Source organism: Mesoplodon bidens (genome assembly GCF_964165515.1).
Source record: "Mesoplodon bidens genome assembly, chromosome: X".
NCBI lineage: Eukaryota > Metazoa > Chordata > Mammalia > Artiodactyla > Ziphiidae > Mesoplodon > Mesoplodon bidens.
The window spans coordinates 63,319,801-63,347,763 of record NC_138163.1 but is presented as its reverse complement, the minus strand read 5'-3'; the positions used below and the strand labels follow the sequence as shown (position 1 = coordinate 63,347,763).

The 27,963-nt window shown below is 36.8% G+C and overlaps 1 protein-coding gene across 8 annotated transcripts in view; it reads left to right on the top strand.

Annotated features, from left to right (window-relative positions):
* Positions 1 to 406: 406 nt before the first annotated feature.
* The window catches only part of PCDH11X (protocadherin 11 X-linked), a gene marked incomplete at both ends in the record, with an annotated part of 701,896 nt that continues 674,339 nt past the window's right edge, over positions 407 to 27,963 (top strand). For 4 of the 8 annotated variants that reach the window (XM_081222283.1, XM_081222281.1, XM_081222280.1 and 1 more), the window contains one exon: positions 422 to 961. In XM_081222283.1, coding sequence (XP_081078409.1) covers positions 422 to 961 — 540 coding nt within the window. Of the gene's footprint in view, positions 962 to 27,963 lie in introns of all 8 variants that reach the window. The other 4 variants (XM_081222278.1, XM_081222282.1, XM_081222277.1 and 1 more) reach the window with 2 other exon arrangements.

The window sequence follows — 27,963 nt, the reverse complement described above, 5'->3', positions numbered from 1 at the left end:
CATTAGTTTATTTAACAGTGTTTATCATGCTAGTATTTTCATTTAATGATATTAGCAATTTTTTATTTTATTGAAGTATAGTTGATTTATAATGTGTTAATTTCTGCTGTACAGCAAAGTGGTTTGGTTATATATATATAACCAAATATATATGTTTCTCTTTCATATTATTTTCCATTATGATCTATTACAGGATATTGAATATAGTTCCATGTGCATACAGTAGGACCTTGTTGTTTATTCATTTAGTTATTTTAATTTAAAACTGAGCATTTAGTTAACATACATTAATGCTTGACTTTAATAATCGCTTCATCTTCTTCCTCTTCCTCTTTCTCTTCTCTTTCTTTTCTTCTCTTCTTTTCTCTTTGGCAGTTCTCTGTGGACTGATACAAAAAAAACTAGTGCAATCCTGCCTGGTATGGACTTGTTGTCCGGGACGTATATATTTGCGGTCCTGTTAGCATGCGTCGTGTTTCAGTCTGGCGCCCAGGAGAAGAACTACACCATCCGGGAAGAAATGCCAGAAAACGTCCTGATAGGCGACTTGCTGAAAGACCTCAACTTGTCGCTAATTCCAGACAAGTCCTTAACAACTCCTATGCAGTTCAAGTTAGTGTACAAGACCGGAGATGTGCCACTGATTCGAATTGAAGAGGGTACTGGTGAGATCTTCACTACTGGAGCTCGTATTGATCGTGAGAAATTATGTGCTGGTGTCTTAGTGGACACCCGTTGCTTTTATGAGGTGGAGGTTGCCGTTCTGCCAGATGAAATATTTAGACTGGTTAAAATACGTTTTCTGATAGAAGACATAAATGATAATGCACCATTATTCCCTGCAACGGTTATCAACATATCAATTCCAGAGAACTCAGCTATAAACTCTCGATATGCTCTCCCAGCAGCCATTGATCCTGACATAGGAATAAACGGAGTTCAAAACTACCAACTAATTAAGGTGCGTTTTAAAAAATGCTTCATTAAAGATAGCTCATTTTTTAAAAGGAAGAAAAAAAGGATATTAATGTACTTCAAATTTTGAGTAAGCCTTCACCACAATTTTACAAAGTTTAAGTAAAGCATAGCAAAGAAAATTTATCAATGCAATTTTTGCAATTGCGTGGAGTTTATGAATCTTCATTTTATGTATATTCATTTTCAAGCAGTTATTTGTGTTTCCACTAACAATATATTATAGCGGTCAGACAAGGAGTTCAGCCTTGCTGCTTACAAATCAATAACCTACACAATATCTTACTTTTAATCTGTCTAGTCATGACTTTGCCTCAAACTTGGCCTAAACAAGCAAATCTAAACATCAAGAATGAATCCACAAACCTATCGGGTTTTCTAAGTGATTATTTTAGACAGAAAGCTTTATCTTGTCCTTTGAAAAGAAGCCAAATAAATTTATTTTAGGGGTGAATAGAACATTTTTATTACTAGCATTTCTACACGGATATAGTAGTAAAAAATATTTTTCTTGCTGATTTCAAGTCAAGGCAAGATCTTAAAGCATCTCTTGAATCACAAAATGAGATTAAATTTTAGATATATCTTGTTAATGTTAAATATTTTCATTTTGTTCCAATTCTTTGAAAACACAGAACATTCATTTTCAGTAAAGGGTAAGTCATTTTTTCAGTCAACCTAAAGAACCTATTTTGGTTTGATCTGGATCTTGGGGTGGGAAATGCAGAGGGAAGAATAGATGGAATATTTGGTATTCTTTGAAATATGTGCAGAGACTGCATTTATCAAGCGAATGGGAGAATATTTTTAATTGGCTATATGGTATATAGAGTAGTAGAAAACTCAGATTGGGTTATGTGATATAGTACAATGCACTTGAATGATCTTGGTAAATGTGTAAAAGAACAAATGTGCAGCTATAATATAGATATGGTCAAGCAATTTTCAAAGTTTTATAAACATTTTCTGATTATTCATTACCAGATTATGATTATCGTAATGACCAATGTTATAATTATTCAAAGAACACATAAATATGATATTTTGATGAATATCATCTGAAGGTTTTAGCACAGAGGTTGTGTAATATTGGAAAACTGCTCAGATGATGCTGATATATTGTGAAGATATATTTGTTTGTAAATACATTCAGAAATCGAACTCTAGAGATCTTTTGAGTGATTTCAAGTGAAATGTGGATTTGTGTGTGAATATAAGAAGTAAAAACTGAAAAAAGATGGATGATTTATAAATAAGCATTTCTAAGTAAGGTCCTTGCAATGGTGTCTCCTTATCTGATGAAATGTAAAAATATGCAGGAGTCAGAAAGATATAGATCACAATTTTGTGCTTACCACTGACTAGACAAGCCACCTCCAGCTTAATCTTTCTTACTTTTAGTTTCTCCAGTCATAATATGAGGATGATGATATAAATTTCACAGGGGCAGAATTGGGAAGAATAAGCACTAAGTAGAGGGTAGATACACCTGCATAGAAGATTTTTTGAGATGCATTGAAACATTTGACTGTTTAAAGAAATGTGAGGCTTAGTACTTTAAACAGTAAGTTGCATAACAGAGTGGATACTATCTCTAAAGTTACAATGTCCAGTAGATGACTGGATAGTTACACTGTCCAGCAGCGATGATAGGAGTTCTATTATCTGTGGTATCCAGTATGGTAGTTACTGGCCACACGTGGCTATTGCGTACTTGAAATGTGGTTACTGTTACCAAGGAACTGAATTTTTCATTTTAATTAATCTTAATTTTAATAGCCACCTGTGGTAAGTGGCTACTATTTTGGAGAGCACAGCCTAAACAAAGAAAAACAGTTTATTTGGAAAATAAAAATTGACAGGTTCAAATCAAAATGGGACCTTACTAAATTTAAATCAGGAATTAGTAATTGGGTCCTCTCCACCCAACCATCCTGACAAATGTGTTATTTTGAAATGCAGTGCTTTACTGAAAGAATAATTCTGTAATGTCTCCCTCAGGGCAGCTTAATGAACTTCCAAGAAATTTCTGATTTGTCTTGAAAGCTGCTTAACGAATTCAAATTAAAATACAAACAAACAAACAACAACAAAAAAACAAATAAACCCACTGGCATAATTTAGGTTTGTTAAAATCTATTTTCATTTGAATTTCTTTGAAAGATTATCAGCAAGTGACATAAAGACAGGCTCACTAGAGGTTCTTAGATGAGTCTTAGAAATAGACATGCTCTACAATTTCATTCTGTTTTAGAATGTGTGATAAGCCAAAAGTGATGTACCTAAGTACTGGGGCATTTGTATGGCCCATGGGCAAATACTGTCCTGACTGCTTGTTAAAAATAATAATTATGGAACACAAAGCATAGCCCTGGGCTTGCAGAGGACTATCTCATGGGTTAACTGAGTGCACTTTGACTTGCAAAAAGGTCCTGTCATGAAAGTGGTATGTACGCTGGGGGAGGGGTTATAGGGAGGTTAAATAAAAAGAAAAAAAAGAAACAAGTTATGATTCATCCATAAATTTTAATGTGTTATAATTTGAAAGTAAGTAGGCCAACCATACTAATTTATTTTAAAAGACCTTTCCTGCATAATAGGTTGAGAATTTAATTAATGTTAACTTGTTCTATTTTTGTTGAGTAGACAAGACTAGCAAAATCACAGTTTATCTTAACTAAGGAAATATAAAATTTATATGAAAAGTTCAGATAATGAAGGGAGAGAAGGGGGAGATATAGAGAAAATTTCTAGGAAAAATTAGGTCAATTTACACATGAAAGTGTCTTGCTATTAACAAATCTATGTTAATTAACAAGATAATTAACAGAAAATAAAAGTATTTGATAAATGTATCAAAATGTATATAATAAAAAGTAGCATAAGACAAAACTTACAATATTGATCTTCAAAAAATTAATATATAAATATTTTAATTTCATTTATGCATTTTATGATATTAGGTGTGCTTTGGCATAAACAAGGAAAGCATTATTACACATTTTAAATATTTGGATATTGCATTTCAGGGTAATAATTTGTTTTGTTTATGATCATATGACTAGTAAATTGGGAACGAGAATAAGGTCTTCTGAGTCTTAGATTTGACTGACAGAAAGAGACAGATAGATAACCTTGAGGGTGAGGATCACAGCAAGTTTAACAGGAAGGAAGAAGAAGAAAATGAAAAAAGGCAAAGTGAAAAAAGTGAGGAATGAATGAATAACATGATTACCAAGTGATTCTGCTTAGTACAAAGAAAATTATGGTAAAATAAAACTTATCCACATGATCTTGGCAAGGTTAATTTTCAAATTTTCGAGAGATTAGGTTACTCTAAAGAAAAGAAAGCTTCATCTATAAAAGTTTTTGATGTGAATTGCCACTTAAATAAATATCCAGAAGTGAAATCTTCCCTTTTCCCTGTCTCAAGTAAAGACATGGTATAATGAGAATTCCCCATGATATTCTGATATAATTTCCCTTAATTTGGACTAGCTATGCTAAAGACCTATCACTAGATAGATAGATAGATAGATACACACATATATGTATATGTGTATATATATGCCATTTTTATTTATTATAAATATGATTTTATATATATTATAAATATATCATTTTTAAATGTTATTAAATAATATATTTTAAAATATATGTTATACATGGTATATAGTATATACTATGTGTACACTATATCTACATACATATTGTATACTATATATATAATTATCTGCATCTGTGTGTCATCTATCTAATAAATATATACCATTGAGCCCTAGTAGTATTTGACAGAGCTGTTGTCCAAGAGTAGAAGGTTACAATGTCTTTCTAACTTCCACTTTATTATTCTGATGGCCTGTTATTTATAAAGTTTTTTTTTCATATTCTAAGTCTGTTGTCAGGGAAGCTAGTACATTCACAAATAGAAATACACTTCAAGCACCCAATCTGACTCAGGATATGAATATAAGCCACAGGGATCTACTTCTTCCCATGGTTGGAACTCAGGGGAAATTAGTTTCTGTAATGATGTTGCATATGTCTTCATTTTCTGCTTCAGATTTTCATCTTCCCTCACATATATCAGCAATAATATTTCTATACTGGCCCAGTGGCAGTGTGTTGATTGGTCCCCTTGAGGCAGGCATGATGATGTTTCAAAGGCTGACTGTGCTGACGGAGCGTGAAGATCAAATTTTTTCTCAGATTCGTGACCTGACTCAAAGCCCTCACACATTTTTGCCCATCTCATAAAGCATCCTCATCTTTTACATCCACCTCAAAAAAAATTAAACTTGGGCAGAGTCTTTTCACATAATCAAACTTTGGGCCCTTGTTTCTATTTTGTTTAAAATAAGATATATTTGTTTTTTACTTTAAAAACTAAATGAGAACTAAACATCTTGCCTGTTGATCAAGAGTTTGGATTTATGAAACTAAGGTTAGACTTAGATTTGCTTTGAAATCTGAGATTAGAAAATCCAAATTGTTAAAATGCTATCTACCATTAGATTTAGTAACCTTGAATACACTTGTCAAGAATTAGACATCAAATAATATATTGTGGAGCTAAAGAGCAAGCAAACTTTATTATTCTGAAGGAATTAATATTTCTTTATCATATGTATCCATAGATCAAAGTAGGGTGTAGTATCAGGGGGAGTGAATAAAATTCATTAATGTCATTGCAGGCATAATATGCTATAACAAACAATGTTATAATACGCTATAATATACATAATATGCTATAAGAAACAATGTATTTAACTGCTTTAGAAAGCAAAGTTGCCTCTAAAGATATTCAGAACAGTTTGAATATAGTGATTTCCTCAGTTTTCAACTATAAAATGAAGTTCTATTTGGAAGTTCACCCTTTCAGCTTTAAGATAACTTGATTTTATATTCTCTGAATTCTATGATGTGCAGATTAACATTTTAGATCTGTGCTAAAAAGTAAAAGAGATGACAGTCAAATGCTAATGACTGTTAGGTCCCTGAAAGCTAGGGATTATTATTAAAGTGTACCTCCAGTGGGGAAAAATGACACATAAAACTCATTCTCTTCATAAATGGATCTTTTCTTTTTAATTTTTTTTTATTAGTTTCTGCTTTATAACAAAGTGAATCAGTCATACATATACATCTGTTCCCACATCCCTTCCCTCATGCATCTCCCTCCCTCCCACCCTCCCCATCCCACCCCTCCAGGCGGTCACAAAGCACCGAGCTGATCTCCCTGTGCTCTGCGGCTGCTTCCCACTATCTATCTACCTTACGTTTGGTAGTGTATATATGTCCATGCCTCTCTTTCGCTTTGTCACAGCTTACCCTTCGCCGTCCCCATATCCACAAGTCCATTCTCAAGTAGGTCTGTGTCTTTATTCCCGTTTTACCCCTAGGTTCTTCATGACTTTTTTTTTTTTAATTCCGTATATATGTGTTAGCATACGGTATTTGTCTTTCTCTTTCTGACTTACTTCACTCTGTATGACAGACTCTAGGTCTATCCACCTCATTACAAATAGCTCAGTTTTATTTCTTTTTATGGCTGAGTAATATTCCATTGTATATATGTGCCACATCTTCTTTATCCATTCATCCGATGATGGACACTTAGGTTGTTTCCAGCTTCGGGCTATTGTGAATAGAGCTGCAATGAACATTTTGGTACATGTCTCTTTGGGAATTATGGTTTTCTTGGGATATATGCCTAGTAGTGGGATTGCTGAGTCATATGGTAGTTCTATTTGTAGTTTTTTAAGGAACCTCCATACTCTTCTCCATAGTGGCTGTACCAATTCACATTCCCACCAGCAGTGCAAGAGTGTTCCCTTTTCTCCACACCCTCTCCAGCATTTATTGTTTCTAGATTTCTTGATGATGGCCATTCTGACTGGTGTGAGATGATATCTCATTGTAGTTTTGATTTGCATTTCTCTAATGATTAATGATGTTGAGCATTCTTTCATGTGTTTGTTGGCAGTCTGTATATCTTCTTTGGAGAAATGCCTATTTAAGTCTTCTGCCCATTTTTGGATTGGGTTGTTTGTTTTTTTGCTATTGAGCTGCATGAGCTGTTTATAAATTTTGGAGATTAATCCTTTGTCAGTTGCTTCATTTGCAAATATTGTCTCCCATTCTGAGGGTTGTCTTTTGGTCTTGTTTATGGTTTCCTTTGCTGTGCAAAAGCTTGGAAGTTTCATTAGGTCCCATTTGTTTATCTTTGTTTTTATTTCCATTTCTCTAGGAGGTGGGTCCAAAAGGATCTTGCTGTGATTTATGTCATAGAGTGTTCTACCTATGTTTTCCTCTAAGAGTTTGATAGTTTCTGGCCTTACATTTAAGTCTTTAATCCATTTTGAGCTTATTTTTGTGTATGGTGTTAGGGAATGATCTAATCTCAAACTTTTACATGTCCCTGTCCAGTTTTCCCAGCACCACTTATTGAAGAGGCTGTCCTTTCTCCACTGTACATTCCTGCCTCCTTTATCAAAGATAAGTTGGCCATATGTGCGTGGGTTTATCTCTGGGCTTTCTATCCTGATCCACTGATCTATCTTTCTGTTTTTATGCCAGTACCACACTGTCTTGATTACTGTAGCTTTGTAGTATAGTCTGAAGTCAGGGAGCCTGATTCCTCCAGCTCCGTTTTTCGTTCTCAAGATTGCTTTGGCTATTCGGGGTCTTTTGTTTTTCCAAACAAATTTTGAAATTTTTTGTTCTAGTTCTGTGAAAAATGCCAGTGGTAGTTTGATAGGGATTGCATTGAATCTGTTGATTGCTTTGGGTAGTAGAGTCATTTTCACAATATTGATTCTTCCAATCCAGGAGCATGGTATATCTCTCCATCTATTTGTATCATCTTTAATTTCTTTCATCAGTGTCTTATAATTTTCTGCATACAGGTGTTTTGTCTCCTTAGGTAGGTTTATTCCTAGATATTTTATTCTTTTTGTTGCAATGGTAAATGGGAGTGTTTTCTTGATTTCATTTTCAGATTTTTCATCATTAGTGTACAGGAATGCCAGAGATTTCTGTACATTAATTTTGTATCCTGCTACTTTACCAAATTCATTGATTAGCTCTAGTAGTTTTTCGGTAGCTTCTTTAGGATTCTCTATGTATAGTATCATGTCATCTGCAAACAGTGACAGCTTTACTTCTTCTTTTCCAATTTGGATTCCTTTTATTTCCTTTTCTTCTCTGATTGCTGTGGCTAAAACTTCCAAAACTATGTTGAATAAGAGTGGTGAGAGTGGGCAGCCTTGTCTTGTTCGTGATCTTAGTGGAAATGGTTTCAGTTTTTCACCATTGAGGACAATGTTGGCTGTGGGTTTGTCATATATGGCCTTTATTATGTTGAGGAAAGTTCCCTCTATGCCTACTTTCTGCAGGGTTTTTATCATAAATGGGTGTTGAATTTTGTCGAAAGCTTTCTCTGCATCTATTGAGATGATCATATGGTTTTTCTCCTTCAACTTGTTAATATGGTGTATCACATTGATTGATTTGCGTATATTGAAGAATCCTTGCATTCCTGGAATAAACCCCACTTGATCATGGTGTATGATCCTTTTAATGTGCTGTTGGATTCTGTTTGCTAGTATTTTGTTGAGGATTTTTGCATCTATGTTCATCAGTGATATTGGCCTGTAGTTTTCTTTCTTTGTGACATCCTTGCCTGGTTTTGGTATCAAGGTGATGGTGGCCTCGTAGAATGAGTTTGGGAGTGTTCCTTCCTCTGATATTGTTTGGAAGAGTTTGAGAAGGATGGGTGTTAGCTCTTCTCTAAATGTTTGATAGAATTCGCCTGTGAAGCCATCTGGTCCTGGGCTTTTGTTTGATGGAAGAGTTTTAATCACAGTTTCAATTTCAGTGCTTGTGATTGGTCTATTCATATTTTCTATTTCTTCCTGAGTCAGTCTTGGCAGGTTGTGCATTTCTAAGAATTTGTCCATCTCTTCCAGGTTGTCCATTTTATGGGCATAGAGTTGCTTATAGTAATCTCTCATGATCTTCTGTATTTCTGCAGTGTCAGTTGTTACTTCTCCTTTTTCATTTCTAATTCTATTGATTTGAGTCTTCTCCCTTCGTTTCTTGATGAGTCTGGCTAATGGTTTATCAATTTTGTTTATCTTCTCAAAGAACCAGCTTTTAGTTTTATTGATCTTTGCTATCGTTTCCTTCATTTCTTTTTCATTTATTTCTGATCTGATTTTTATGATTTCTTTCCTTCTGCTAGCTTTGGGATGTTTTTGTTCTTCTTTCTCTAATTGCTTTAGGTGCAAGGTTAGCTTATTTATTCGAGATGTTTCCTGTTTCTTAAGGTGGGATTGTATTGCTATAAACTTCCCTCTTAGAACTGCTTTTGCTGCATCCCATAGGTTTTGGGTCGTCGTGTCTCCATTGTCATTTGTTTCTAGGTATTTTTTAATTTCCTCTTTGATTTCTTCAGTGATCACTTCGTTATTAAGTAGTGTATTGTTTAGCCTCCATGTGTTTGTATTTTTTACAGCTCTTTTCCTGTAATTGATATCTAGTCTCATAGCATTGTGGTCAGAAAAGATACTTGATACAATTTCAATTTTCTTAAATTTACCAAGGCTTGATTTGTGACCCAAGATATGATCTATCCTGGAGAATGTTCCATGAGCACTTGAGAAAAATGTGTATTCTGTTGTTTTTGGATGGAATGTCCTATAAATATCAATTAAGTCCATCTTGTTTAATGTATCATTTAAAGCTTGTGTTTCCTTATTTATTTTCATTTTGGAAGATCTGTCCATTGGTGAAAGTGGGGTGTTTAAGTCCCCTACTATGATTGTGTTACTGTCGATTTCTCCTTTTATGGCTGTTAGTATTTGCCTTATGTATTGAGGTGCTCCTATGTTGGGTGCATAAATATTTCCAATTGTTATATCTTCTTCTTGGATCGATCCCTTGATCATTATGTAGTGTCCTTCTTTGTTTCTTCTAGTAGTCTTTATTTTAAAGTCTATTTTGTCTGATATGAGAATTGCTACTCCAGCTTTCTTTTGGTTTCCATTTGCATGGAATATCTTTTTGCATCCCCTTACTTTCAGTCTGTATGTGTCTCTAGGTCTGAAGTGGGTCTCTTGTAGACAGCATATATATGGGTCTTGTTTTTGTATCCATTCAGCCAATCTGTGTCTTTTGGTGGGAGCATTTAGTCCATTTACATTTAATGTAATTATCGATATGTATGTTCCTATTCCCATTTTCTTAATTGTTTTGGGTTCATTATTGTAGGTCTTTTCCTTCGTTGTGTTTCTTGCCTAGAGAAGTTCCTTTAGCATTTGTTGTAAAGCTGGTTTGGTGGTGCTGAACTCTCTCAGCTTTTGCTTGTCTGTAAACGTTTTAATTTCTCCATCAAATCTGAATGAGATTCTTGCTGGGTAGAGTAATCTTGTTTGCAGGTTTTTCTCTTTCATCACTTTAATTATGTCCTGCCACTCCCTTCTGGCTTGTAGAGTTTCTGCTGAGAGATCAGCTGTTATCCTCATGGGGATTCCCTTGTGTGTTATTTGTTTTTTTTGCCTTGCTGCTTTTAATATGATTTCTTTGTGTTTAATTTTTGACAGTTTGATTAATATGTGTCTTGGCGTATTTCTCCTTGGATTTTTTCTGTATGGGACTCTCTGTGCCTCCTGGACTTGATTAACTATTTCCTTTCCCATAGTAGCGAAGTTTTCAACTATCATCTCTTCAAATATTTTCTCATCCCTTTCTTTTTCTCTTCTTCTTCTGGAACCCCTATAATTCGAATGTTGGTGCGTTTAATGTTGTCCCTGAGGTCTCTGAGACTGTCCTCTGTTCTTTTCATTCTTTTTTCTTTATTTTGCTCTGCAGCAGTTATTTCCACTATTTTATCTTCCACCTCACTTATCCGTTCTTCTGCCTCAGTTATTCTGCTATTGATCCCATCTAGAGTATTTTTCATTTCATTTATTGTGTTTTTTTGTTTGTTTGTTTGTTTTTTGGTTTTTGCGGTACGCGGGCCTCTCGCTGTTGTGGCCTCTCCTGTTGCGGGGGCACAGGCTCCAGACGCGAAGGCTCAGAGGTCATGGCTCACGGGACAAGCCGCTCCGCAGCATGTGGGATCTTCCCGGACAGGGGCACGAACCCGTGTCCCCTGCATCAGCAGACGGACTCTCAAACACTGCGCCACCAGGGAAGCCCCTATTGTGTTTTTAATCGATGCTTGATTCATCTTTAGTTCTTCTAGGTCCTTGTTAACTGTTTCTTGCATTTTGTCTATTCTATTTCCAAGATTTTGGATCTTGGAAATAGAATCTTGGATCATCTTTACCATCATTATTCTGAATTCTTTTTCAGGTAGACTGCCTATTACCTCTTCATTTGTTAGGTCTGGTGGGTTTTTATCTTGCTCCTTCTCCTGCTGTGTGTTTTTCTGTCTTCTCATTTTGCTTATGTTACTGTGTTTGGGGTCTCCTTTTTGAAGCCTGCAGGTTCGTAGTTCCCGTTGTTTTTGGTGTCTGTCCCCAGTGGCTAAGGTTGGTTTAGTGGGTTGTGTAGGCTTCCTGCTGGAGGGGACTAGTGCCTGTGTTCTGGTGGGTGAGGCTGGATCTTGTCTTTCTGGTGGGCAGGTTCACGTCTGGTGGTGTGTTTTGGGGTGTCTGCGGACTTTTTATGATTTTACGCAGCCTCTCTGCTAATGGGTGGCGTTGTGTTCCTGTCTTGCTAGTTGTTTGGCATAGGGTGTCCAGCACTGTAGCTTGCTGGTCGTTGAGTGAAGCTGGGTGCTGGTGTTGAGATGGAGATTTCTGGAAGATTTTTGCCGTTTGATATTATGTGGAGCTGGGAGGTCTCTTGTGGACCAGTGTCCTGAAGTTGGCTCTCCCACCTCAGAGGCACAGCACTGACTCCTGGCTCCTCAATTTGGAATGATTTGTTGTCTATTCATGTATTCCACAGATGCAGGGTACATCACGTTGATTATGGAGCTTTAATCCGCTGCTTCTGAGGCTGCTGGGAGAGGTTTCCCTTTCTCTTCTTTGTTCTCACAGCTCCTGGGTCTCAGCTTTGGATTTGGCCCCGCCTCTGCGTGTAGGTCGCCGGAGGGCGTCTGTTCTTCGCTCAGACAGGACAGGGTTAAAGGAGCAGCCTCTTCGGGGACTCTGGCTCACTCAGGCCGGGCGGGAGGGAGGGGCACGGAGTGCGGGGCGAGCCTGCAGCAGCAGAGCTCGGCGTGACGTTGTACCAGCCCGAGGCGCGCCGTGCGTTCTCCCAGGGAAGCCCCCCCTGGATCCCGGGACCCCGGCAGTGGCGGGCTGCACAGGCTCCCGGAAGGGCGGTGTGGACAGTGAGCTGTGCTCGCACACAGGCTTCTTGGCGGCGGCAGCAGCAGCCCCAGCGTCCCACGCCCTTCACTGGGCTCCGCGCTTTCAGTCGTGACTCGCGCCCGTCTGTGGAGCCCCTTTAAGCAGCGCTCTTAATCCCCTCTCCTCACGCATCAGGAAACCAAGAGGGAAGAAAAAGTCTCTTGCCTCTTCGGCAGCTCCAGAGTTTTCCTGGACTCCCTGCCGGCTAGCTGTGGCACATTAGCCCCCTTCAGGCTGAGTTCTCGCCGCCAGCCCTAGTCCTCTCCCTGCGCTCTGACCGAAGCCCGAGCCTCAGCTTCCAGCGCCGCCCGCCCTGGTGGGCGAGCAGACAAGCCTCTCAGGCTGGTGAGTGCTGCTCGGCACCGATCCTCTGTGCGGGAATCTCTCCGCTTTGCCCTACCCAGGTATGTGGGGAGTTTCTTGCCTTTTGGGAGGTCTGGGGTCTTCTGCCAGCATTCAGTAGGTGTTCTGTAGGAGTTGTTCCACGTTAGCTGTATTTCTGGTGTATCCGTGGGGAGGAAGGTGATCTCCGCGTCTTACTCTTCCGCCATCTTACCCGGAAGTCCATAAATGGATCTTTATTAATTTTGTCAGGTCTTATTACAATGAGAGTGTGACACTAATAGGATTAAGTAACTTTTGACTTCATTGCTATTATCAGAGTCCTGGTTAATATAGTACGCTAACGCCTTTCATTAAATACACGTGTTATTAATAGTCCCACATGCAACACATATATGTAGGACATTTTAGATAGCTCAATTCTAGAATTTATAAACTAAGATTCTGAAGAGCAAATGTATCTCCCCAACTTTGATTAATTTACTCACATTCTGCCCTTTGACCTGATAATAGCAACAAGCTATAAGAAATACTGCTAAATTTTACATGGATTATTTTTAGGCACAGGTTTATTGATCTGTTAGTCTATTGTTCACTGTATCTAAATAAAAACCAATTTGATGTTTAATTTTGTGCCTGCCAGAGGGAAAGACTTAAAATCTATTAAATATATATTTAATTATAACACAAAATTATAGAAATCTTTCATGAAAACATGAGGTTTGGTTATACAGATCTACTTGGCTCCCATAATTCTGATCAATGCTAATAATCTGAGATAATAAACATTCCAATGTGTGTAGTTAGTTCAGCATAAATTATTTTTTTGACCTATTCAACTTTATACTGACTGCATAACAACACTCTTAGTGAACAGAATTATGATCCTTCCTTCATTCTTAGACCAAAAAAAATGATGGATTGGTAAAGCTTTTATACCAGAGGTGATAACATCTTGTTCAGAAGTGATGATAAAAGCAATAAGGTCATTTGGGGGAAAATTTATGATTTTGACTTAATTTGATCAATAAAATAATTTAAATAGCTTTATGCTTTTACCAAGCTTTGTTTTGTGCTTTTATGTGAATCTGGACCAATTTTGAAGAAATTATTCTTTATCAAAAAATATAAAATGCATATGAAAAGTAGTTCTCACTTCAAAATCAAATACCAAAAAATGAGTATTTTCCCTTTGTGTTTATCAGTTTAGTCATCTTCATAAATCAGTAAAAATGTGTGAATAATTCGATAGCATAATAGAGAAAATAAATTGCTTTGACCACAAATTAAATTTTAGTATATCTTTGTTGAAGTGTCTTTTAGTTTCTGGATGCACATAGAAGGTACCAGAGGAGGGAAAGTATTAAGTTCAATTTAATTTTAAAACACAGAGCTTAAATAACTATTTTTGAAGTGTTCTTTATACATTGGTCTTTTGCTTGCAGAAATTAATACATCTCCACCAATATTATTCTACAGTTATGTGTTTTTTTTTCTTTGTAAAAGTTTAAATATTCATTAATAGAGAGCTCAGTGCATCAAAATATAATATCCACATGCATGCGCACAGAAATGTGTCTTTTAGCAACTAAAACAATAAAACTATAGCTGTCCATATATTTTTTCATTTGCTGTGAAATGTAAGATGTAATTCTAGATGATCAGTCATAAGAAACCTATTGCTTTTTTTTTATTAGTTTCTGCTATATAACAAAGTGAATCAGTCATACATATACATCTGTTCCCACATCCCTTCCCTCATGCATCTCCCTCCCTCCCACCCTCCCCATCCCACCCCTCCAGGCGGTCAAAAAGCACGGAGCTGATTTCCCTGTGTTCTGCGGCTTCTTCCCACTATCTATCTACCTTACGTTTGGTAGTGTATATATGTCCATGCCTCTCTTTCGCTTTGTCACAGCTTACCCTTCCCCCTCCCCGTATCCTCAAGTCCATTCTCAAGTAGGTCTGTGTCTTTATTCCTGTTTTAACCCTAGGTTCTTCATGACATTTTTTTAAAATTCCATATATATGTGTTAGCATACGGTATTTGTCTTTCTCTTTCTGACTTACTTCACTCTGTATGACAGACTCTAGGTCTATCCACCTCATTACAAACAGCTCAGTTTCGTTTCTTTTTATGGCTGAGTAATATTCCATTGTATATATGTGCCACATCTTCTTTATCTATTCATCTGATGATGGACACTTAGGTTGTTTCCAGCTCCAGGCTATCGTGAATAGAGCTGCAATGAACATTTTGGTACATGTCTCTTTTTGAATTATGGTTTTCTCAGGGTATATGCCTAGTAGTGGGATTGCTGAGTCATATGGTAGTTCTATTTGTAGTTTTTTAAGGAACCTCCATACTCTTCTCCATAGTGGCTGTACCAATTCACATTCCCACCAGCAGTGCAAGAGTGTTCCCTTTTCTCCACACCCTCTCCAGCATTTATTGTTTCTAGATTTCTTGATGATGGCCATTCTGACTGGTGTGAGATGATATCTCATTGTAGTTTTGATTTGCATTTCTCTAATGATTAATGATGTTGAGCATTCTTTCATGTGTTTGTTGGCAGTCTGTATATCTTCTTTGGAGAAATGCCTATTTAAGTCTTCTGCCCATTTTTGGATTGGGTTGTTTGTTTTTTTGCTATTGAGCTGCATGAGCTGTTTATAAATTTTGGAGATTAATCCTTTGTCAGTTGCTCCATTTGCAAATATTTACTCCCATTCTGAGGGTTGTCTTTTGGTCTTGTTTATGGTTTCCTTTGCTGTGCAAAAGCTTGGAAGTTTCATCAGGTCCCATTTGTTTATCTGTGTTTTTATTTCCATTTCTCTAGGAGGTGGGTCCAAAAGGATCTTGCTGTGATTTATGTCATAGAGTATTCTGCCTATGTTTTCCTCTAAGAGTTTGATAGTTTCTGGCCTTACATTTAGGTCGTTAATCCATTTTGAGCTTATTTTTGTGTATGGTGTTAGGGAATGATCTAATCTCATACTATTACATGTCCTTGTCCAGGTTTCCCAGCACCACTTATAGAAGAGGCTGCCCTTTCTGCACTGTACATTCCTGCCCCCTTTATCAAAGATAAGTTGACCATATGTGTGTGGGTTTATCTCTGGGCTTTCTATCCTGTTCCATTGATCTATCTTTCTGTTTTTGTGCCAGTACCACACTGTCTTGATTACTGTAGCATTGTAGTATAGTCTGAAGTCAGGGAGCCTGATTCCTCCAGCTCAGTTTTTCGTTCTCAAGATTGCTTTGGCTATTCGGGGTCTTTTGTTTTTCCAAACAAATTCTGAAAATTTTGTTCTAGTTCAGGGAAAAATGCCATTGGTAGTTTGATAGGAAATGCATTGAATCTGTAGATTGCTTTGGGTAGTAGAGTCATTTTCACAATATTGATTCTTCCAATCCAGGAGCATGGTATATCTCTCCATCTATTTGTATCATCTTTAATTTCTTTCATCAGTGTCTTATAATTTTCTGCATACAGGTGTTTTGTCTCCTTAGGTAGGTTTATTCCTAGATATTTTATTCTTTTTGTTGCAATGGTAAATGGGAGTGTTTTCTTGATTTCATTTTCAGATTTTTCATCATTAGTGTACAGGAATGCCAGAGATTTCTGTGCATTAATTTTGTATCCTGCTACTTTACCACATTCATTGATTAGCTCTAGTAGTTTTCTGGTAGCATCTTTAGGATTCTCTATGTATAGTATCATGTCATCTGCAAACAGTGACAGCTTTACTTCTTCTTTTCCAATTTGGATTCCTTTTATTTCCTTTTCTTCTGTGATTGCTATGGCTAAAACTTCCAAAACTAGGTTGAATAAGAGTGGTGAGAGTGGGCAGCCTTGTCTTGATCCTAATCTTAGTGGAAATGGTTTCAGTTTTTCACCATTGAGGACAATGTTGGCTGTGTGTTTGTCATATATGGCCTTTATTATGTTGAGCAAAGTTCCCTCTATGCCTACTTTCTGCAGGGTTTTTATCATAAATGGGTGTTGAATTTTGTCAAAAGCTTTCTCTGCATCTATTGAGATGATCATATGGTTTTTCTCCTTCAACTTGTTAATATGGTGTATCACATTGATTGATTTGCGTATATTGAAGAATCCTTGCATTCCTGGAATAAACCCCACTTGATCATGGTGTATGATCCTTTTAATGTGCTGTTGGACTCTGTTTGCTAGTATTTTGTTGAGGATTTTTGCATCTATGTTCATCAGTGATATTGGCCTGTTGTTTTCTTTCTTTGTGACATCCTTGCCTGGTTTTGATATCAAGGTGATGGTGGCCTCGTAGAATGAGTTTGGGAGTGTCCATTCCTCTGAAATTGTTTGGAAGAGTTTGAGAAACATGGGTGTTAGCTCTTCTCTAAATGTTTGATAGAATTCGCCTGTGAAGCCATCTGGTCCTGGGCTTTTGTTTGTTGGAAGATTTTTAATCACAGTTTCAATTTCAGTGCTTGTGATTGGTCTATTCATATTTTCTATTTCTTCCTGATTCAGTCTTGGCAGGTTGTGCATTCCTAAGAATTTTGCCATTTCTTCCAGGTTGTCCATTTTATTGGCATAGAGTTGCTTGTAGTAATCTCTCATGATCTTTTGTATTTCTGCAGTGTTAGTTGTTACTTCTCCTTTTTCATTTCTAATTCTATTGATTTGAGTCTTCTCCCTTTGTTTCTTGATGAGTCTGGCTAATGCTTTGTCTATTTTGTTTATCTTCTCAAAGAACCAGCTTTTAGTTTTATTGATCTTTGCTATCGTTTCCTTCATTTCTTTTTCATTTATTTCTCATCTGATCTTTATGATTTGTTTCCTTCTGCTAGCTTTGGGGGTTATTTGTTCTTCTTTCTCTAATTGCTTTAGGTGCAGGGTCAGGTTGTTTACTCGAGATGTTTCCTGTTTCTTAAGGTGGGATTGTATTGCTATAAACTTCCCCCTTAGAACTGCTTTTGCTGCGTCCCCTAGGTTTTGGGTCGTCGTGTCTCCGTTGTCATTTGTTTCTAGGTATTTTTTAATTTCCTCTTTGATTTCTTCAGTGATCACTTCGTTATTAAGTAGTGTATTGTTTAGCCTCCATGTGTTTGTATTTTTTACAGATCTTTTCCTGTAATTGATGTCTAGTCTCATAGCATTGTGGTCGGAAAAGATACTTGATACAATTTCAATTTTCTTAAATTTACCAAGGCTTGATTTGTGACCCAAGATGTGACCTATCCTGGAGAATTTTCCATGAGCACTTGAGAAAAATGTGTATTCTGTTGTTTTTGGATGGAATGTCCTATAAATATCAATTAAGTCCATCTTGTTTAATGTATCATTTAAAGCTTGTCTTTCCTTATTTATTTTCATTTTGGATGATCTGTCCATTGGTGAAAGTGGGGTGATAAAGTCCCCTACTATTACTGTGTTACTGTCGATTTCCCCTTTTATGGCTGTTAGTATTTGCCTTATGTATTGAGGTGCTCCTCTGTTGGGTGCATAAATATTTACAATTGTTATATCTTCTTCTTGGATCGATCCCTTGATCATTATGTAGTGTCCTCCTTTGTCTCTTCTAATAGTCTTTATTTTAAAATCTATTTTGTCTGATATAAGAATTGCTACTCCAGCTTTCTTTTGATTTCCATTTGCATGGAATATCTTTTTCCATCCCCTTACTTTCAATCTGTATGTGTCTCTAGGTCTGAAGTGGGTCTCTTGTAGACAGCATATATGTGGGTCTTGTTTTGGTATCCATTCAGCCACTCTGTGTCTTTTGGTGGGAGCATTTAGTCCATTTACATTTAAGGTAATTATTGATATGTATGTTCCTATTCCCATTTCCTTAATTGCTTTGGGTTCGTTATTGTAGGTCTTTTCCTTCTCTTGTGTTTCTTGCCTAGAGAAGTTCCTTTAGCATTTGTTGTAAAGCTTGTTTGGTGATGCTGAACTCTCTCAGCTTTTGCTTGTCTGTAAAGGTTTTAATTTCTCCATCACATCTGAATGAGATCCTTGCTGGGTAGAGTAATCTTGGTTGCAGGTTTCTCTCCTTCATCACTTTAATTATGTCCTGCCACTCCCTTCTGGCTTGTAGAGTTTCTGCTGAGAGATCAGCTGTTAACCTGATGGGGAGTCCCTTGTGTGTTATTTTTTGTTTTTCTCTTGCTGCTTTTAATATGATTTCTTTGTGTTTAATTTTTGACAGATTGATTAATATGTGTCTTGGCGTATTTCTCCTTGGATTTTTTCTGTATGGGACTCTCTGTGCCTCCTGGACTTGATTAACTATTTCCTTTCCCATATTAGGGAAGTTTTCAATTATAATCTCTTCAAATATTTTCTGTCCGTTTCTTTTTCTCTTCTTCTTCTGGAACCCCTATAATTCGAATGTTGGTGTGTTTAATGTTGTCCCAGAGGTCTCTGAGACTGTCCTCTGTTCTTTTCATTCTTTTTTTCTTTATTTTGCTCTGCATCACTTATTTCCACTATTTTATCTTCCACCTCACTTATCCGTTCTTCTGCCTCAGTTATTCTGCTATTGATCCCATCTAGAGTATTTTTCATTTCATTTATTGTGTTTTTAATCGATGCTTGATTCATCTTTAGTTCTTCTCGGTCCTTGTTAACTGTTTCTTGCATTTTGTCTATTCTATTTCCAAGATTTTGGATCTGGGAAATAGAATCTTGGCTCATCTTTACCATCATTATTCTGAATTCTTTTTCAGGTAGACTGCCTATTACCTCTTCATTTGTTAGGTCTGGTGGGTTTTTATCTTGCTCCTTCTCCTGCTGTGTGTTTTTCTGTCTTCTCATTTTGCTTATGTTACTGTGTTTGGGGTCTCCTTTTTTAAGGCTGCAGATTCATATTTCCTGTTGTTTTTGGTGTCTGTCCCCAGTGGCTAAGGTTGTTTCAGTAGGTTGTGTAGGCTTCCTGGTGGGGGGGACTAGTGCCTGTGTTCTGGTGCTTGAGGATCGATCTTGTCTTTCTGGTGGACAGGTCCACGTCTGGTGCCTGTGGCCTTATTATGTTTTTAGCAGCCTCTCTGTTAACGGGTTGGGTTGTGTTCCTGCCTTGCTAGTTGCTTGGCATAGGGTGACCAGCACTGTAGTTTGCTGGTCGTTGACTGAAGCTGGGTGCTGGTGTTGAGATGGAGATCTCTGGGAGATTTTCGCAGCTTGATATTATGTGGAGCTGGGAGGTCTCTTGTGTATCCGTGTCCTGAAGTTGGCTCTCTCACTTCAGAGTCACAGCACTGACTCCTGGCTCCAGCACCAAGAGCCTTTCATCTTCCTGGCTCAGAATAACAGGGAGAAAAATAGAAAGAAAGAATTAGTAGAAGAAAGAAAGAGAGAGAGAAAGAAAGGAAGAAGGAAAGAAAGGAAGGAAGGAAGGAAGAGAGAAAGGAGGGAGGGAGGGAGGAAGGATGGAAAGAAAGAAAGAAAGGAGGGCGAGAGGGAGGAATGAAAGAAAAAGGAAGAGTGAATGGAAGAAGGGAGGGGGGACGGAGGAAGGAAAGAAAGAAAGAAAGACAGGAGTGAGGGAGGGAGGAAGGAAAGGAAAAGAAAGTGAAAGGAAGAGAGGTGGGAGGGAGGGAGGAAGGAAAGAAAGAGAGAAAGAAGGAAAGGAGGGGCGGAGGGAGGGAGGGAGGAAGGGAAGGTAGAAAAAAAGAAAGAGTAGGTAAAGTAAAATAGAATAAAGTATGAAATATAGTAGCGTTATTAAAATTAAAAAGTAATTATTGAAAAAAAGCGGACCGATAGAACCCTGGGACATATGGTGGAAGCAAAGCTATACAGAGAGAATCTTATACAGAAGAATACACATACACATTCACAAAAAGAGAGCAGGGGGAAAAATCAAAAATCTTGCTCTCCAAGTCCACCTCCTGAATTTGGGTTACTTCGTTGTAAAAAGAGGAAAAGGGCGAGAAGTCTGAAATCTTGCTAAGTCCACCTCCTTAATTTGGGATAATTTGTTGTAAAAAGAGGAAAATGGGGGAAAGTCTTAAATCTTGTCCTCAAAGTCCACTTCCTCAATTTGGGATGATTCGCTGTCCATTCATGCACTCCACAGACGCAAGGCACATCAAGCAGACCGTGGAGCTTTAATCTGCTGCCTCCAAAGCTGCACAGAGAGATTTTCCTGTCTCTTCTCTGCTCTCACAGCTCTCGGGTCTCAGCCTTGGACCTGGCCCCGCCTCTGCACGTAGGTCACCGGAGGGCGTCTGTTCTTCGCTCAGACAGGACGGGTTTAAAAGAGCCGCTGATTCAGGGGCTCTGGCTCACTCAGGCAGAGGGGAGGGAGGGGCGGGCAGTGTGGGGCGTGCCTGCAGCGGCAGCGGCCGGTGTGACATTGCACCAGACCGAGGCGCTCCGTGCGCTTTCCGGGGAAAGCCGTCCCTGGGTCCCGGGACCCTGGCAGTGGCGGGGTGCACAGGCCCCCCGGAAGGCGGGGCGGACAGTGACCCACGCTCGCACACAGGCCCCGCAGCGGCGGCGGCAGCAGCAGCCCCAGCGTCCCACGCCCGTCTCCGGGGTCCACGCCTTTAGCCGCGGCTCGCGCCCGTCTCCGGCGCTTCCCCAAGCAGTCCTCTTAATGCCTTCTCCTCACGCACCAGGAAACAAAAGGGAAGAAAAAGTCTCTTGCCTCTTCGGCAGCTCCAGACCCTTTCCCTGGACTCCCTCCGTGCTAGCCGTGGTGCACTAACCCCTTCAGGCTCTCTTCCTGCCGCCAGCCCCAGTCCTCTCCCCGTGCTCCGACTGAAACCCGATACCCAAGCCTCAGCTCCCAGCCCCGCCTGCCCCGGCAGCCGAGCAGACAAGCCTCTGGGGCTGGTGTGTGCCTGAGGGCACCGATCCTCTGTGCCGGAATCTCTCCGCTTTGCCCTCCACACCCCTGTTGCTGTGCTCTCCTCCGCTACTCCGAAGCTTTCCCCCTCCGCCACCTGCAGTCTCCGTCCGCGAAGGGGCTTGTAGTGTGTGGAAAACTTTCCTCCTTCACGGCTCCCTCCCACTGGTGCAGGTCCCGTCCCTATCCTTTTGTCTCTGTTTATTCTTTTTCCTTTTGCCCTACCCAGGTATGTGGGGAGTTTCTTGCCTTTTGGGGGGTCTGTGGTCTTCTGTCAGCGTTCAGTAGGTGTTCTGTAGGAGTTGTTCCACGTGTAGATGAATTTCTGATGTATCTGTGGGGAGGAAGGTGATCTCCATTTCTTACTCTTCCGCCATCTTCCTCCGGGGTCCTGTTTTTTTTTTTTAACACAGTGAAATAATGTTTATATTTTAATTTCTGCACGTAGATGTCTGTAAACTTTCAAGTAAACTAAGAAAAGTAATACAAGGTTATAGAATGGGAAATAGAAATAAAAGACCTTTTGAAAAAACTACTCTTAAACTTTGTTTCATTCAACAAAACAAGGAGTTTTAAAAGTTGAATGCATAAAATGAAGTTTTAAGTTATCTCACCTAATTTACATTTGTCCTTGAGATCTCACTTAACCAGGAGTTTTATTTTATGGACGATGTTCTCCTGAACATATCTTATCCTTTTACTTATTTTAAATATAGAACTCCATTATTTTAAGCTTCTCCAATACAATGAAGTAAAGCTCTAAAGAATGGAAAGCTGTTCTACTAAGTATTTTCTTAGTTGTAACAGTAACTGACTACCAACTAACACCTTAGTCTAATTCCAGTCATCTAAATTTAACATATACTTAATGAGTGCCCAGCGTACAAAGTCTTGAGGGATAAAAATACGTTTGAAAAATAGTCACTGTCCCCAGGGAGCTTAATAACAAGGCATTATGGGGAATATATTTCTACACTAATGATAGTAAGGAAGAAAACATTTATTATATTAAAAGAACATTTTATCTTGAATTGGTCATTCTGAAATTAAGAACATGGAATTATTTTTAAGTGTTCACAGTTTCAGACAAGTTAAAATTTCCCAGTCTACTTTCAGTAGATTTTCACCCAGCACTCTCATTAATTCATTATATTTTATTTTTTACTAGGTCTGCAATTGTGGCAGTGATACTTTCTGCCAACATTTATCTGCAAAACAATTTCAACACTGGAAATAAATTATTTTTGATTAAACTGTTAATTCCTGTGCTAGTGGTGATAATTACATGAGTCCTTCTATTATCTTACTTCTCAAACTTGTTGGCTATGTCTCCAATTCCTCTTCTATATAATGGCGAAAATAAAATTATCTTTATCTAACAGGCAAGGATATTATAAAAAATTAATGAAATAAGAAAAATACATAAAATTTCCTGAGTGCTTTGAAGAAAAGTGTTTTATAAACAGTAGTTACTGGTTTTGCTCTATGGTTTAAGATTGTAGTCTCCTCCAATTTTTCTAAAATTATGCTCTGTACTCTTTAAAAACCTTATTTTACAACCTAAATTTTTCACACATATTTTATATATGTATACAGAGGAAAATATGACAGCATTATTCTCTTTCTCAATCAGTGCCACTGGTTCCACATTTATTTCTTGACTTAGTTCAATTTAAAACAAACAAACTTCCATTTACCTTCTTTAACTTGTCTCTTGAATCAAATGTTTCTTTCTCCTCATTTATCTTTCCCTCCTCCTGGCCCTCCATATGACTATGATATTGCTAATGTGAATACTTTCTCATATACAGCTTCTACCATCTGGAATTGCTTTACTTACATCTCATTCATATGCCATTTAAAAAAAATTAGATGTCTTATCTTGTCTTTTCTTTTTCACACTGAAAACTCTTTTCTATTTTCCTATTTCTTTTCTTGTAAGTCAGTCAAAATTGTCTTTCTGCAGTGGATTCTGTAGGAGAGATATGTAATAACAAATTTGAATTTTTAAATTTTTAATCATTCTAAATTAAATAGGTTTTAAAAGTCATTTTTGCAGCAGGATATTTGCTAGAACTATACTTTCATGGATACTAGTATGTTTTCCTGGTTTAGGAGGGGGCCCTTATATTCACTGAGCACAAGAGTTTGCTTAGAAGCATCCATTTAAAGTAGCTTAGTCAGGGAGAAGAAGAGCTTTGCTCTCAGTAAGGAAAATAATGGAGTAAATAGTTAACAGAAGAACAAAGTGATGCTCTAAACAATCCAGGGATGAACAAATTAAAAAAACAATTTAATGGATTATAAATAAAGAAGTGTAGAACTTTATAGATTACTTTTAGTTGAACATAGTGCATTATTGAAGTCACTGAATGTATGGATGAATATGAGTGCATATAGCTATCAAAAAGTAGGAAAATATAATCGTGTTTAGATTACACAAAGTAATGAATATTCGATTAACTTAGATATTCAACTCCCTTCCATAAGTAAATATGAAGTGAAGGCTACTTAGGTTGGTTGAATACACAAAAAAACTATAAAATTCTGATTTTGATTATTATATTCTTGACTTCATTTAGTGGTGTCACACTGTTTTTTCTCTGAGGACTTAAATATTTAACAGATTTCGTGAGTTTCAGGAGGCCTTCAAATCTTTTAATTTTACTCTGAGGAAAGTGATTCCTAAAGGGTCAGCTACAGATAGCCATAGCATTTTCTTCAAAACCATATCACCCCTTCAAATACCTCATTATCCTAGATTCCAAAACCAGTCTAGAACTTTCTAAGTTGAAGAAGTAGCAATGACCATCCTATCATGTTTAAGCTTTCGGAAGCCATTGTAATGGTGTGGGAATGCCTCTTTAACTAGAAGTACTCATGGGACTGGAAAAGTGACAATTTCCTCATTGGGGATGATATATATATGTCACTGAGTTGAAACATTGTTGGCTGGCTTCTATATAGGCTGAACTAGCTTATCCATCTGTAGCTTTTAGGATTCTAGACATTTCTCTGAAATTTATTTTCTCCAGAAAACCCGACTTGAGTTTTCAGGCATATTTAGCTGCCTCGAGTTTTGCTTTAGTCCTTCAAATGATGCTTTAGATCAAATACCTAATTGATAAAATGAACGGATTTTTATAAAGCTAGAGGTCTCACATAAAAAAACCAGTTTACATGCAAAATAGCTAGATTAATAAAACTGACATTTTAATCCCTTTAATTCTTAGAAATCTGATTTTTTGTTATTTATCTAATAGACATGACTTCTTGAGCTGAATATTCTACACAAATATAATCATACTATGGCAAATTTAAGTAGTTTAAAGTAACTTAATTTTTTTCTCCACTTGTTTTATTTGGTATTTTGTAAATAGTAATCTCATTTTAACTAAGTCTGGCCTTCTGTAATCTAGATTGTTAAAGGTTTGAGGCAAAAAAATTGACTCCTGTCTGAGATAATCTTCTACATACCCTACAATCTAGTGGCTGGCCTTATTTGAGTATTGATTAATGTAAAAATAGCATTTTACCAAATAGCTCCCTGATATTATGACACAACTGTGGAATTTGGTGAAGCAATTATTTTTTTGTATTTTTCCCCATTTTAAGGCATAGTGTATTAATTAGATTCAGCTATAAGTAAACATAAACTATTGTTTTAGATAACTTCAAGAGTTATTTCAAAGTATCTTAATGGTTTGCTACACAGTTTACTGACAATTGTTTCATCTGCCGCAACTGTTAAGCTTTCTTATACTTAATTGCTCCAATGGGCTAGTGATAGTTGATTCACCCATATTTGCAGTGCATTGCCACAATGAGTTATCCACAATTCTTTTTAATGACAACGGCTTTTGTATTTTGTGTTACTATGATATTGGAAGAATTTTTTCCCCGCACATAGTTGACCGCATAACTCTGTGATTTCACACATTAGCAATTGCTGTTTCACAAATAACTGGATTTGCTGTCCTAGTTGCTTTAAAAGGTAACTGCTAGGACTTCCCTGGTGGTGCAGTGGTTGAGAGTCAGCCTGCTGATGCAGGGGACACGGGTTCGTGTCCTGGTATGGGAAGATCCCACATGCCGCGGACTGGCTGGACCCGTGAGCCATGGTCAAGATAACTGCTTATTTTGATTATTGCTTAGGCAATATTTGTAGTTACTTTAAGTGTTGCTTTCTCAAATGATTTCAACAGACACAGTGGACAAACGGTTTGACCTGTAGAGTTCAGATTCAATTTTTAGATTAAAAAGATAATTATCTTTGGGTGCCTTATACATATCTTTGTATATATATATATATATATATATATATATATATATATATATATATATATATATATATATATATATATATATATGTTTTAACCTCTATTTTATCCTCACCTGGTTTTCTGTTATTTACTTTCGTTGTATAAAATGAGGCTAACCACATAATTTATCCTCCAAATAAGGACAAGTTTAAAAGTGAAAGGACACCTCTTAATAATTAAACAGGTACACGAGAATATATGGTCACAATACATAAAACCCAAAATGTCTACTTTCTTCTTTGCCATTTTATGTTTCCTATTCTTCCTGAAGGTCTGAACTACATTGAGCCAGAGAGCTGCCACTCCCTGCATAACATTAATGAAGTAAACTATTACTTGCACAAACTCAAAATGGACTCTCCATTTATTTTAGCTGAACAATTCTCAGGTGAACAATTCTGAGTTAGCTCAATTGGCAAAAGATTGGCTTGTGAAGAATTATCTGGCAGCAGACATGCTATCATCAAATTTATGTAGGGTGAATCCTTTTCTGAGCTGGCATTGTTCATCTCATGTAGTGTTCACTAAAGCTAAACAGGCAAGAGAAAGGCATGGAAAGCAGATGTAATTTCATTAAAAATTACTTTATTTTGGACATATGATTTCCTTAATCATTATTTAAATATATGAAGGTTATCTGTCCTTTGCTTCCAAGATTTGACTCACAAAAATTAAGAGGGCTTAGCCTCTGGCCAAAGTTCTAAACAATTAAGGTTTTAAGAAGTTAAATGTGTTACCCCATTTCTCCTTTTCTACACCATTTTCCCTGAGTACCTATTTATCTAGAGGCCATTTGTACATAGCCTAAACAGTTGATGAGTTAGAGAACCTCTTGCACATCTTTTCAAACTAAAAATTAGATTGTAGCTAAGAGTCTTGAGTGGCTTTTGTAAGAGAATAATAGTGATTTTACCTTCATGGACATATTCTTCATAAATACGTTTAAAAGAACAGTTTATATTTTCCTTCATTATACTGATTTGAGAATAATAATGGATACTTGGATGCAGTATCAAATTGTACTCTGTTGTTGTTTCTCCATTCACCAACATTAAAAAACATGATGTCACCAATAATCATTTAATTATTTTTGCATCATATGTTTTGGTTTTCTTCATGGATTTGCCTGGAATTCACTCAGGTTTTTGAAATTTTATATATATATATATATATATATATATATATATATATATATATATATATATATATATATATATATATATATTTTAGATAGATAAATATGGGCAATTAAGTCACCATCAGGAGATATATATTATATATTGTATATTATATATTACATATTGTGTATATATATATATATATATATATATATTAGGTGTAACCTGATGGTGACTTAAGAGTGTCCATATCCTATTCTAGTTGAGCTAATCATTTTTCTAAAGATAAATTTAAATTTCACCCCCTAAATGTCCTATATGCTTTAACTCATAGAACCAGATATGATGCGGAATTCTATTTTAAGTCAATTGTGCATGTCAGGATTACTGTTCTTTTATATGACATTATTCATGAAAAGCAAAGCAATTCAATGAATTAGTAAACACATTTCAAGTATGTTTATTTTGAAACTTGCCTTTAATCCTTAGAGATAGCTTGAATATTTCAGTATAGTCCCTAATAAAAATAATTGAATTAGATTCAAGTATCTAGGTAATAGAGTTAATAGCAATCACTACAAACCTAAATAATTCTGGTGATAATAAAAATCAAGTTAAATACAAAATGTGGTATAGAGTTCAGTTAGTTTAATAATCCAATGGTTTAATAGTATACATTTCATTTTAGAGTAATGATGTTTTAAAATGCAAATTGCTTATTATTAAATTCCTTAACTTTATATTAATTGTTTTTCTTCCACCTCTTGGCAGTTTACCAAATCACAAACGATTTTTTTTAGTATCTCCTTTTATTTTATTTATTTATTTTAACATCTTTATTGGAGCTTAATTGCTTTACAATGTTGTGTTAGTTGCTGCTGTATAACAAAATGAATCAGCTATATGTATACATATATCACCATATCTCCTCCCACAAATGATTTTGATCAGAGAAGAATGTCTTTTTCAGAAGTTAAAACCAGTATTTATTAAATGTTTACC